The 14,259-nt window shown below is 36.1% G+C and overlaps 1 protein-coding gene across 2 annotated transcripts in view; it reads right to left on the bottom strand.

The window, feature by feature from the left end:
* Positions 1–1,434: 1,434 nt before the first annotated feature.
* Positions 1,435–14,259, bottom strand: part of LOC150103477 (cytochrome c oxidase subunit 4 isoform 1, mitochondrial-like) — a 62,393-nt gene continuing 49,568 nt past the window's right edge. For both annotated transcript variants that reach the window (XM_090398219.1, XM_090398220.1), the window contains exon 4: positions 1,435–1,945. In XM_090398219.1, coding sequence (XP_090254345.1) covers positions 1,809–1,945 — 137 coding nt within the window. In that variant the 3' untranslated portion in view covers positions 1,435–1,808. The remainder of the gene's footprint in view (positions 1,946–14,259) is intronic.

Below are 14,259 nucleotides of genomic sequence, written 5' to 3'. Positions count from 1 at the left end.
TAAAAGTTGTAATTTTTAAAATAAATATGTGTGCTTTTTTACTTTTTTAGTTTGGTTTGAAATATAATTGTGTACTATCCAAAAACTGTAAGAGCATCTTGGTTTTGGTAAAATAAAATACATCCTAAGAAAACTATAGGTCAATAATATTTTCTGAAAAGCATGTGTATGCAGGGGTGGGGGGGCATCTGATTAAGATGTTTAAAAAACCACTGCATCAAGACAGTTTGTTACAAAATAAAAAAATAAACCATCCAAAGATCACTGAATTTACCAGCTTTATGTATCAAGAATCCATTTCCTTATTTTTTTTTTTTAAAGTTACATCTTAACCCATTAAAAAACAAAACAAAAACTAAACCTACATAATATTAAGCCACCAGATATATGAACTCCCCCTTCCAAAAAAAAATCACAAATCTAACCCCCCCCTTTTGTTCTATAGCTGATTTAGTATGCAGAGTTCCAGTTAAAACCTGCCAAACAGTTAGCAAAATCACTTGCCTCCCTCATATTAGATCCTAGAGCAGTATTTGCCAATGTTTTATGGATCATGCCCCACTCAACAATTTTGATGTCCCCCTCGCCGACAATGGTGAGTGTTTTGAGTATATCAGTGATGAGGTGGTGAATGCAACATCATTTTCTAATTGCCCCCTGTAGGGCATATGCCCCACGTTTGAGAAACATTGCCATAGAGGATACCACGATATGACTATAGCAAACACCAATACAACAAATTCGCTTACTATAACACTGAAAATTCCTAACCAAAGTCACATAGATATAATGCTGTGCTAAAAGAAATTTTATACAAATTATATCCTATAATAAAAGCTATTACTGTGGTACATATAAGTCTGCTATAGTGAAGGTCAAATATATTTCCTTTTTCAGTTATAATTTGAATTGTTTCTATAACTATCTGAATGTATTGCTCCAGGTTCAATAATGGATATATTTTTGCACTCTGGAAATGGTGTGAAATCCAGCAAAATGACAACTTAATAAATAATTTATCTAGAAAACTAATTAAATTTTCTAGATAAAAAAAAAACATAAAGCATATTTTTGAAACAGATTAAAATGCCACATAAGAACCAAGGGCAGTAAAAAAAAGTTGCTAAAGCAATTAATACATTTACACTTTCTCGGGAATCCTTGAATTTCCATTCCTTACATAACCGACTTCCTCTTAACACTCCCACTCTGAGTATACATGGAGTATACAAGCGCAAGATAACAGAACAAGATAATTTCTATAGTATGTGTTGCAAGTTAAAATTATAAAATGCCACGAAAAGCGCTATGTACACACTTAAGACTTTTAATATCATATATTAATATTTATAAAAGTGAGAATAAATATCAGTGTAGAAACAATTGTAGAATAAAGTTTATTATAGTACTACCAAATAATAATAAAGAAGAAACTTAAGTGAGTGTCCTTTATTATCCAGATGAAACTTTTTTCCCTTTCTGGGCTAATAATTCTAAATGAAAACATGTGCATTTTACACAATGCACTGAATACTGATATATATATATATTTATTTTTAGAACAAAAATTTTTTTTGCACACCAATGACTATGATACTCTCCAATTTTGTTACAGATCTATGGGTCTGCCAGAAAAATGTAATTTTTTCATCCTTTCAAATGACAATTTCAAACATCTAATTTACATGAAAACTATCAAAAATTGCAAACCACTGATTGAACTGAAGTTGCTTTTGAAGAGAATTAGTGGCAAAAACTATTAAGAAACCCATGAAGGGGACATACTGTTCTCATTAAAAAATAGTCATTTATTCTTTCCACCTTCCTTTCTCATAGTCATATTTACTTGTAAGTCCATCTATGGGATTAACTCTTAGAGCAATCATCCGTTCAAGTTGAGCAGCCTTCGCCTCATCTGAAAAGGATGTAGGTAAAGGTCCATACACTAATAAAGAAAAGAAAACAACAAAGGTAAATGAACAACCAAATTTTGGACCATAATATTTTATTAGTAATTTAATGAAACACACATAAAACTTATACCAAATATCACATTAATGATATCAACGAAGGGTCGCAGAAGTCTGGCACCCCTATCCCCTCCTTAAGGAATGCGCGCACACACACGCACACACACACACACACACACACACACACACACACACACACACACACACACACACACACACACACACACACCCCCCCTTCAATTGACAAGTACACTAAAATGACTATCACAATCATTTTAACAAATTTTTATCATTATATTAATTTTTTTAATATAAAAAAAATTAAAATGAATAGCTGATAGAAAATCATTCTCCCTGTTTGGTTGAGTAGATAGTGTCTCCAATCGACTGTGGGTTTGAATCCTATTGTGGGTATGGATGTTTTGTTAATGAATTTTACTGCCTAGTGTAAGACCACCAACCTGCTTACAAAACAAACTGCTTTAGGGGACACAAATTTCATTTAAAAAAAGTTTTCTTTTTTGCTTGGTTTCTGAAGTAAGTTTTCCAGATTATCTAACCTCAGCCTGCCTTTGGTACTAATGTGAACTTACAGCTTTTTATAGATTCACATAAAATAAAGTAAAAAAAATCTAACCCTTATCCTATCCACAGTGCTGGAGTTATGATAAATGATGATAAAAGTGTGATATGTTGCAACCTTTTGTGGGCAGAATGCACATTAAAAAAAGTGGCAGAAAGAGGAAAGGTCTAAATATATGATACTCCTATTTATGCTGCTTTAGAATAATGCTGATTTGGTTGTTCAAGGAAAAAAAGTAGTAATAAAATTTAAATTTTTTTTTTCTTTGAGAAATAAAGACAGAAAATTCCACATGAATCAAGCATTTAGAGAATTTTCAAATTAATCTCATAAATTAATAAAGCATCGGTATGGTTAGCCTAGTGGGTATGCGCTTCGCAATCATATGCCTGGAAAAGGAGTATCCTGGGTTCGATTCCTGTTGCCGATGTGAGGAGCTTAAGGATCTTTCTTAGACATAGCCAAGTTAACCAGTCTTGGGCGTGGACAGCAGGGTTTTTTCAAATCAGTTTATCTGAGGTTTTTTCTCCCAAAAGCATGTAAACCAGCCCTGTGAACACATGAGATACAGCCATAGGATGTACCTGGAGGCATAGAGCTAGTCACCTTATCCTCGGGACAGGTACGATTCAAAAGAGCTCAAGTCAGCTCTGTAACAGGCCAGTAGGCCTAATACATAGTAGGGAGAAGAAGAAGAAAATGAAGCCAAAAAATTAATAAAGCCACAGTCATGTAAAGAGCTCAGTTCACTTAGAATCCAGATAGCTGCCACTTCTAACCAAAGATTTCATGTTGTCAAACTACCAAATCTAGGTAGTATATTAATAAAATTAATCAAACTCTTGAGCATTTGAATTTATAAAGGCCCTAAAAAGTCAAATCATAATAAACATTTTCATGCTTTTCATCAATGTAGTAAAGGTTAAAAAAAAAAGGGTAATTAGAGAAAATAAGCAAATTATTATAATGACAAAATAATGTACAATTTAATATTATAACACAAAACAAGAGTTTATGATATCATATGTTAATTCTTACTAGAAATTACCAACAACTCAGAATTTCCATAACCATGGGATAATTTCAATATAATGAAACTCACACAATAAACAGAACAGTAAAGGCATGATGAAAAGATATCAGGTTTCCAGTAATATGTAAATATGCCAGGGCTTACTTCATTTCTCTCAAGAAGTTGATGGAAGAAACAAAGAAATCAGAGCAGACAGTAACAGCTGGTAGGGTGACTTCCCTGTTTTGCCTAAATATAGTCTGAATTTATTAAGAGCTACACTACTTATTCGCGTAACTTAAAGTTGAAAGAGATTTTCTCACTTTTGAGAAGTTTGGGTAAAACTTCTACCCAATCGTGACAGAACAATGGTAACATCATCCAAAGATAAGCAGACTTCTTGGAATTTTCTACAACTCTTGTATGGACACCTAAGGTAAAACACACCTACAATACCAAGAAATGCTTGCCGATGCCTCTCTGATCTTGCATTAGAAGATCAGAAAAATAATCAATAGCCTTGACATTAATAAGTCTCTTGGATAGGTGATATCTCTCCAGTTATGAATAAAGACTTGAATTAACATCCATACTGCATTGTCTATATAAGCAATCATAACTCATTTACCATCTACCAAAGAGCATGGAAACAAGTAGTCTTTATCCTGCCTATCTATAAAATATGGGAAATAAATGTCAGCCATAAAACTATCACCCCATTGCTTTTACCAAATACTCCCAAAAGCAATGGCATCAACAGAATGTCATCAACAACCAGCTTCTTCACTACCTGGAGAACAATCAGCTTATTAGTGATCGCCAATATGACTCTACCTTTATTGTTCAACAGCATGTTAACCTTGCTCACCTTTGAACATTGGTCATGGAAAGATTTGGAAAAATGCATGTAGTTATTCTTGATAGCAACAAGGCACCCTGATCATCTTGGCCACTGAGGTCTATACCAAACTAACATCTTATGGATTAGCTCTTGCTCTTTGATTTCCTCCCCGAAATTTAGGTTTTTGATACAATATGACAAGTGAAATGGCCATAAAAACACGTGATATACAGATACAATACACTGGTTTTACTGCTTTATTTGCTTCGTAAATCCAGAAATCCAGCTACTTCTTCTTCTGCGATTGTTTTGATTGAATCTCATAGTGGATGGTTCCCAATAATCATATTTATATCAATGATAAACACTCCAGGCTTGTTTGCTTTCTCTCTAACTCCAAATCTGCAGTTTTGTTTATTGTTTTCCAGTTCTCTTCCTTCAAAAAAAAAAGCTTGTAATGCTCAAATGCTTTAAGGTTACAAGATCATATCAAGCAATATATATAGTCTATATATATAGTCAGTTGTAAGGCAGCAGTGAGAATAGAAGGGAGATAGTTCATCATCATCACCAAATTCCTGCCATGTACCCTCAAGGAGTGTACAGGATATGATAGCACTACATGAGAAATTTACATCATTACTAACTTCCTATCTACAATCTTCCTCCAAATAAATAATAAATTACATGATAACCACAGTAATTAACTTTAATAAAATAAAGGTACAAATATTTCGTACTGAAATTAACAGTACATCAACAAGCAGTTCTAAGGAATGGAATACAAAGTAGATAATATTCGGTGGATTACCAATTAAAAACTGTTGCCACATGCTAGAAATTTATATTAATAAAATATTATTAAATAATTCTTAAAAACTATTTCTTTGATGGTTACATAAGATAAGTCGACTGGTGTCGCACGGATTAGATAGTCGGTTTGTCGAGAGCTCCTGAAAAGATCAGTATTATTTTGTGTTAACATTAGATATTTTACTGAAATCTTAAGTAGTATTGTTTGCTTTTTGTTTCTTGGTGTGTCTGTGCAATTTTTGCGTGTTTTCTGTTATTTTAATTATTATTTTTAAGAAAAGATAGCGTACACATGGCACCGATAAAGAAAAAAATGGCGGCCAGGTCGCCATGTTTGTTTAAGAGTTTTGATGTAAACGAATTTATGCAATGTGCTGTCTGTGAGATGTATGCCTTGCGAAGAGCGGTAGGAGTCTGGTTAGAAAGTGATAGTGGAGTTAATATGTGTAGAAAGTGTAAAGAGAATGAGGACTTCAAGTGCGTTTCGTGTATCGAGACTGATATCGTTAACGGTAGTCAGAATGTAGAAAATGGCGGTGTACTAGAGAATTGCGTGGTAGTACCAGATAGGTGTGAGAGCGTCGCTGAAAGTGTAAATGAAGGTAGAAACACAGAAAGAATGGATGATTTGATCGATAATGAAAATGGTGAGATAAATGCGAGTAGCGAAATTGCCCGTTTGAATGGCGCGATTCACAGAGCCAGAAGACAACTGGAGCGTATGGAAAAATGTGTGTTGAACGTACCGACAAATAACCGGCGGAAGTCTGTGACGGCAAATCATAGAATGTTCGTAAACGTCAATAAAATGAAGGAGCGAGTGCTGTATGGGGATTCGCTATTAAGAGGCGTAATAATTGAGAATTTAACGAAGTCGTACCAGCCGGGTGCAAACATAAAGGACGTCAGCGAATCTATTCGACTGCAAAAACAGAGGGTGAAAGAGATGATAATCGTGGCAGGAACGAATGATTTGAAAGAGGACAAAATGGAAATGATAGAGGATGTGGGGGAGTTGTTTGAGGTAGCAAAAGAGAAGAGTGAGAGAGTTAGGATGGTGAGTATCTTACCGCGGTATGAAAGCGAAGTGCTTAGAAGGAGGGCCAAAATTGCCAATGACTTTATGTGTGGGTTATGCATGGAGAGTGGTGTGGAATTTGTGGATGTGTGGAATGAGTTCGATGGGCGAAAGGACTTATATAAGATGGATGGGTTACATTTGAATGGAGTTGGTGTACGGAGACTTGAAAGAGTGTTGATGAATGATGTGGAAGTGGATGTACAGACTCAGGGAAACTAGATTTATTAAGAGGGGGTGAGTAGATATGCAGACTTTAGGGGGGGCAGTTAAGTGTATGAATGAGTATATTATGCCTGGGCGAGTACAACGGACAACAAATCAGAATGGGATAGTTAGTATAAGGCATCAAAGTAGGGATGGGACAAATAGGCTTCTGCGATTCATGTACACTAATGCCAGGAGTATTAGGAACAAGAAGGAAGAGTTTTTGGCCATGGTTGGCACTTCCAGGCCACAGGTTGTCGGTATTAGTGAAACATGGCTGACAGAAGATGATAAAGCTAGTGGGATTGAATGCGACAGGTATAGCGTGTTCAGGAGTGACAGGGTGAATAAAAAGGGGGGAGGAGTGTTATTGATGATAGCTGATGAGCTTCAGCCAAGGAGTATAGAAGTTGAACTGCAGGATGGGGAAAAAAGCACATTTGAGGCTGTTTGGTGTGAGATAGAATCTAGCAGAACAAAATATGCAATTGGGTGCTGCTATAGGCCGGGTGATGGAGTGGATGGTGGGGATAGTATGCATAAGCAAATAGAAGAAATGAGTGGAAGGAGGGTAATTATTATGGGTGATTTCAATTATGGTAACATTGACTGGAAAGAGGAGAGGGCAAATGGGAGGAAGGAATTGGATTTTATGCAGTTATTAAGGGACAACTATCTACGGCAACATGTATTGGAAAATACCAGGGGGAAGAGAGTGCTGGACCTAGTAATTGCAACTGAGAATGTAGCTGTAACGAACATGACCATGTTGCCACCAATTGGTGAGAGTGACCATAAGGTCATGACTTGGGAGGTGGCTAAAGGAGTCGAATTTACAATTAAGACAGGGTACATGTGGAATTACCGGGCTGCTAAGTATGACAAGCTTAGGTGTGTGCTTGGCTCAATGCCATGGCATGTAAAACTGCAAGGGCTGGATGTTGATAGTGAATGGGAGGTTGTTAAGAACTGTTTGCAGGAGGCAATGGTTGACTGTATACCAAGAGTCCGAATAATAAATCAGGTAGGGGTTAAATGGATGAATAACACTATTAAGCTTGAGCTGCAAAAAAAGAAACAATTGTGGAGGGAATTTAAGGAGAAGGGTGATCATCAGGTGCATGAACAGTATAAAGCTCAAGCCAGGATGGTAACAAGGGTCGTAAGAAAAGCAAAAGCAGATTACGAAAGGAAATTGGCCATGCAGGCTAAAGAGAATCCCAAACAGTTTTTTCAATATGTTGCAAGTAAAAGGAAAAATTCTCATGGTAGAATGATCTTAAAAAATGCTGAGGGTAGGAAGGTAACCGAATCAGTCGATGTTATGGAATTACTGAGCGAGCACTTTGCAAGAGTATATCATCCAGGTGGTGAATTTGCGGAAATGGAAGAACCAACAGCTTATACTGGAATTGTGATGAATGATTTCAGAACCACTATTACAGAACCTCAATGTCAATACATCTGCGGGATTGGATGGTATACCAGCTCGTGTCGTACGTGAAGCGGCCAAAGAATTGTCACTGCCCTTGACCATTTTGTTTAATTTGAGCCTCAGGACTGGGTCAGTCCCAAGGGGGTGGAAAGAGGGGAAAATAGTTCCACTGCACAAAGGTGGTTCCAAGGCTGCTGTTGAAAATTACTGGCCAATCAGCATAACAGGAATCATTATCAAGGTCTTAGAGAAAATAGTCAAGAGGAAAATACAAGATTGGATAGAAGAAAATGGGATACTGTATCGGGGACAGCATGGTTTTGTGAAGGGTAGGTCATGCCTCAGTAACTTGCTCACGTATTATAACACAGTGACGGCTGAACTGGATAAGGGTAATGGGTTTACAGTGATTCTACTGGACCTTGCTAAGGCCTTTGACAGGATACCACATGGAATTCTAATCAGTAAATTGCAGCATATGGGAATGGACATAGGGTTGGTGAGATGGATAGGAGGGTGGTTGACGGAGAGATATTAGAGAGTGGTTTACTCAGGAGTAGAGTCCACAAGACGGCCTGTGACTAGTGGTGTACCACAAGGATCTGTTCTTGGACCACTGCTGTTTAATTTGTTCATAAATGATATAGGAAAGGATCTGAGAGGAACAGTTCAATTGTTTGCGGATGATGCGAAGTTGGGTAGGGCAATAGTGAATGCAGATGACGTCAAAATTTTGCAGGATGATTTGGATAGATTGGAGGTCTGGGCTAGGGATAATGGATGTCAATTTAATGTGGCAAAATGTAAGGTTATGCATTTTGGTGTGAAAAGATTGGAGGCAGTTTACTGCATTGGTGGAACCGTGCTCCAGGAAATTGATGAGGCACGAGAATTAGGAGTGTTGGTGGATAAGGAATTGAAATTTAGGGGACACATTGCAAAAGTGGTCATATCAGCTCATCAAATCACTTGGTTGCTGAAGAATACGTTGACAAGCAGAGACAAGCAGGTTATTGTTCCTCTGTATCGAGCCTTGATAAGACCTCATCTCGACTACTGTGCCCAGATTTGGTCACCTAGGTTTCTTCTTGATGGGGAGGAGGTGGAGAGGATCCAGAGGCGAGTGACCAAGATGATAGCAGGTCTGTGGAATGAACCGTATGAGAACAGGTTGAGGATTTGTGGGTTGCAAAAATTGGTTGATAGGCAGAGGAGGGGAGATATGATTGAGACATTCAAATTACTGAGGGGTTTCTATAAAATTAATTCAGAAGATATTTTTGAGAACAGGGCTGGTTGTGGGAGGACTAGGGGACATCCATGGAAACTGGGCAAAAGTGTGGTTGGTAAAGGTGTTAGAGCTGGGTTCTTTACTTTTAGAGTAGTGAATGAGTGGAATGCGCTCCCTGAGTCTGTGGTGGATGCTGTGACAGTGAATGAGTTTAAGGCGAGGTATGATAGATACTGTATGAATGTCGAATAGTTGTGATGAAAATGATTTGGGGCCTCCCTCGATGAGTCTAATGACTCCCCGGAGTTGCCCGTAATAATAATAATAATAATAATAATAATAATAAGAATCTTCCAAACTTTTGTGAGACAGAGACAATCATTTTGATTCAGATTTGGCCGACGTAAAAGGGTTTCACAACTTTCTTTGAAAAGGCATTCATATTTAAACTTGCATCTGTGGAGAAGACGAGCTTTAATCCACTGGATATTGTGTTTAGTGTCAATACTATGTTGTGCCAGACCAGACTTTTGAGGTTTCATGTATTCGATATAATATTGACGTTCGTTCATTCTTTTTTCCACAGAACAAAGAACATACTTTGGACAAATGGCCTGTTTGTCCAAAGTATGTTAAATTACATTCACACAGTATCTGGTAAACGCTATATAATGATAAAGGTGCCAGTTTTTCTTTTGTATATGGCAACAGGTGAGAAATTTTGTTGATAGGAAAATATGCAGAAATGAGATGATACTTCTTCAAAATTCTGCCAATCGGTTCTGAGAAGGCAGAAATATAAGGGATTGAAACTCTGTGGTTTGTTGAAGAATCCTGAGGTGCTGGAACATAGGAATCAATTATCTGCTGGATTTGATTAGGGTTGTAACCATTAAATTTCATTAACTATTTAATAGTGAAAAGTTCTTGTTGTGAGCTTGAGGGAGAGGAGCACACTTTATGTGCTCTATTAATTAAAGACTTGATAACACCAATTTTTTGAGAGGTGTGAGGAGCAGACTTTTGATGCCAGTAAAGGTAGGTTTTTGATAAACACTACTTGATAAATTACCAGAGGCTGTGCGTGTAAGAAGGATGTTCAAGACTTTTCTTTTTCCATGGTGAACTGAATGCATGGGTGAAGGCTATTTGATTTGTTGTAGGAATGTAGTAAGTTCCACTTCAGAATGCAGCAAAATAGCAAAGACATCATCAACATAAAAAACCAAAGAAAGGGTTGGGGATGAATGGATGAGAACAAGGTGTCTTCCAGATGGTTCAAAAAATAGTTTGCCAAAGGTGGAGACAGAGGGTTACCCATGGCAGTACCTTCAACTTGTTTATAATCTTGTTTTTCTAGCTGAAATATCCTGACTGTATAACAAATTCAAAAATCTTTGCAATATCCAGAGGGTAATCATCATATAGTAAATTAAGTGTCAGATAATGGAATATTGGTAAATAGGGTAACAATATTAAAGCTGACTAACAAGTCCAAGTCTTGTATTTGAACATCCTTGATTTGTTCAAGAAAATGCGTGGAATTTTTGATGAAAGATCTGGATTGTTGGACTTGTTACATACTTAAATTTAACAATTTAACATACTTTGGACAAACAGGCTGTGGAAAAAATAATGAATGAGTGTCAATATTATATCGAATACATGAAACCTCAAAAGTCTGGTCTGACACAACATAGTATTGACACTAAACATAATATCCAGCGAGATAAAGCTCGTCTTCTCCACAGATGCAAGTTTAAATACGAATGCCTTTTCAAAGAAAGCCTTTTTATGCGAAGCCTTTTTACATCGGCCAAATCTGAATTGAAATGATTGTCTCTGTCTCACAAAAGTTTGGGAGATTCTTATCTTATGTAACAATCAAAGAAATAGTTTTTAAGAATTATTTAATAATATTTTATTAATATTAATTTCTAGCACGTGGCAACAGTTTTTAATTGGTAATCCACTGACTGTTATGTACTTTGTATTCGATTCCTTTGAATTGCTTGTTGTCTACACTGATGATGTACTGTTAATTTCAGAACGAAATATTTGTACCTTTATTTCATTAAAGTTAATTAATCTGGTCATCATGTAATTTATTATTTATTGTTATGTCACAGGTACCATTAAAGATTAATCTTCCTCCAAATCAGTCTGTTACTTATCAAGGCTTCAACATTGTCAGTTCTTAAATTTCTATCTTCTAAGGCACTTTTTACTGTATCAATCGATCTATATCTTGGTCTTCCCCTGGGTCTATTTCCTGCCAACCTAGCAGAGAACACTGGTTTTGCTAATCTTTCCTCTCTCATTCTGTTTAAGTGACCATACCACCTGAGATTAGCTCTGCTAACGCATCCCTGGATGCTAACTATGCAAAGTTCTTTCCTAATATTTGATATGATATTGCCATTGATGATGTTAATAATTGGTGGATTTTTATATTGAGGAGATATTCATATATATTATCTTAATATTTATCCTACCATAGAGATGATCTTTATTTCTAACAATTATTTTTTTATTTATTTCCGAGTGTACCTATATATTTTTATATGCACAAGGGTTCACTCCAATTGGTGCAATGATCTTAACTCTTTCTTTCAGAATCCAAATAATCACTGACTCAAGACCAAAATACAAAATAAACACATTTAATAAAACAAAAACAATATATATACACTTCAAACAACTTTACATAACTAACTACAAATTAATTGGATCCAAGGCATTTTAAAAATAAACTTACACTTAAGACTAGACTATACACTTTGTTTGCACAATCACAAAAATGTTCATAGCCAGTTTCTTTCTCTGTCAAGGCCCTTTTCAATAGATATATGATTCTATTCTTCATTTTTTACAGGATCCTTTCTCATCACTTGTGTAACACACATTAATTCTTCCTGACTTAATTCTGTCTCTTTTCTTCAGTAGAAATAATAGTCAGATCTGGCGTCTTTAATATAGATGAAACTTCCTAATCAGAGTTTTCTCGAACATTCCTTTAGAACGTAAATAGCAAATTCTTCTATTATTCATTAAATGCTTATTGAGAGTCTTACTCTTCCAATTAAAAAAACTTACAGTTCTACAATTCCCTTTTCGGAATCTATTATTAATCTTTCAATTAGCGTTTCCTCGAATATTCCATTTAAAATGCATATAGCAATATTTTCCTTTTATTCATCAATACTTATTCCAGTTTGAAACTTAATAGTTCCACAATTCCTTTTTCGGAATATACTATTAATTTTCTTCCAACTGTCACTTAAAAAACTTAAGTTCCTTCCGAACCTAAATGTCTGCCGGCCTGTGTTCTAAATTCCTTCCGAACGCTCTCTTGTTTACAGCCGTTACTCCGATACCGGACGCTTTCTTGTCAGCTGTCAATCGCTCATCACACTTCTCGGCAAGCATGCGCACTACGTGGCAAGCGAGAAACTAAGTACTGTATAATGGCTGACACTGTTGTTTCCGTTAGCGACAAGAGAATGTCTTCATAAAACACAAAACTTAATATTTCAAACCATAATAAATTTGTTTAACACGTTCGCTGCCAACTACGAGTATACTCGTAGTAGGTGAACCTGCTTCACAAGCCAGCTACGAGTATACTCGTAGGACGCTTACTTCCGGGAACGAGATTATTGTAGTGACCTTGAAGAAGCCAAAATGCTTGGCTTGTGGGGCTAGCATCAAAACTGTGTATTCTGATAGACCGTATATGCTCCGTACAAGCCAACTACGAGTATACTCGTAGGACGTTTACCTCCGGTAACGAGATTATCGTACTGACCTTGAAGAAGGAAAACTGCTCGGCGTAGGGGAACAGACCATGCCAAAGTAGCGTGGCAGCGAACGTGTTAAAGTAACACAACTATTCAAATCCGGTAAGTACATTAAATTTTTGACTTCTTTACATATCACTTTTAACAAAACAATTTCCATAACGGGCACATCGCAAGTGCCGACAATGCATGTTATGAAAACAAAACTAATAAACATACGTAAAAATATTCAGAATTTTAATTATGATTATTTTTACAATGCCATCTATTCATGCCCCTAATCTTTCTCAGGACTCTCATATCTGCGGTCTCTAGTCTTTGGTCAAATGTTTTACTTCTAACCCAGCTCTCAGATTGATAAGTTAAAACTGTTTTGAACACTGTCTTCTATACAGCTAATTTAGTGTTTTCACTAATTTCTCTCTTATTACATATAAATTTACTCAGTTGACTTCAAATCATACCAGCATTGTTGATTCTGTTGTCTATTTCCATATTTAATTTCTTCACTAAAAATCGTGCCTAAGTAGCTAAAATGTTTTACTTGTTCTATAGTTCTCCAAACACAATGCAGTTGATATTTTCATTGTCTGCCTATTTTCATAATCTTTTCTTTTTAATTCTGACCTTCATACCATATCTATTACAACAGTTATTCACTTTAGTCAGGGAATCTTGCAGATTTATTTGGAAGTATGACATTGTCTGCATATAGCAAATAGCTGAGATTAACATCTCCAATTTTGATATCAGGTTTAATACCACTTTCCTTCATAATGCGATCCATATAGATGATGAATAACAGAGAGGATAATGTATATCCTTGTCTGACATCAGATTTAACATTAAACCATCTTCCTGTACACCCTTCAATTCTAACTGCTGACTTACAACTCAAATAAAGACTAAGTATTGCTTGATATAATGTCCGATTAACACCATATAACTGTAGCATTTTGAATAGCTTCTCTCTTGGCACCTATCATATGCTTTTTCCAGATCTACAAAATTAAATACAGATCTTTGTTATATTCCCATGCTTTCTCAACTATCAGTCGTAAAGTGAAAATCTGATCAAGACAGCCTCTATTTGGCATGAATCCAGCTTGTTCTTCACCAAGCTTCTCTTCCACAATCCTTCTCAACCATTTCTCAAGTATACTTGCATATATCTTACCAGGAACACTCAGTAGAGAAATACCTCTGTAATTCTCACATTCAGTTTTATTTCCCTTTTTATATATGGGTACTATGAGAGCTCTACTCCAATCATCTGGAATTCATCCCTC

The sequence above is a fragment of the Typopeltis vanoorti genome, chromosome 9, assembly GCF_054136105.1.
Source record: "Typopeltis vanoorti isolate ZY-2024b chromosome 9, IOZ_Tvanoo_1.0, whole genome shotgun sequence".
Taxonomy (NCBI): Eukaryota; Metazoa; Arthropoda; class Arachnida; order Uropygi; family Thelyphonidae; genus Typopeltis; species Typopeltis vanoorti.
The sequence above is the reverse complement of the archived record's forward strand: the minus strand, read 5'-3'. Positions and strand labels throughout refer to the sequence as shown.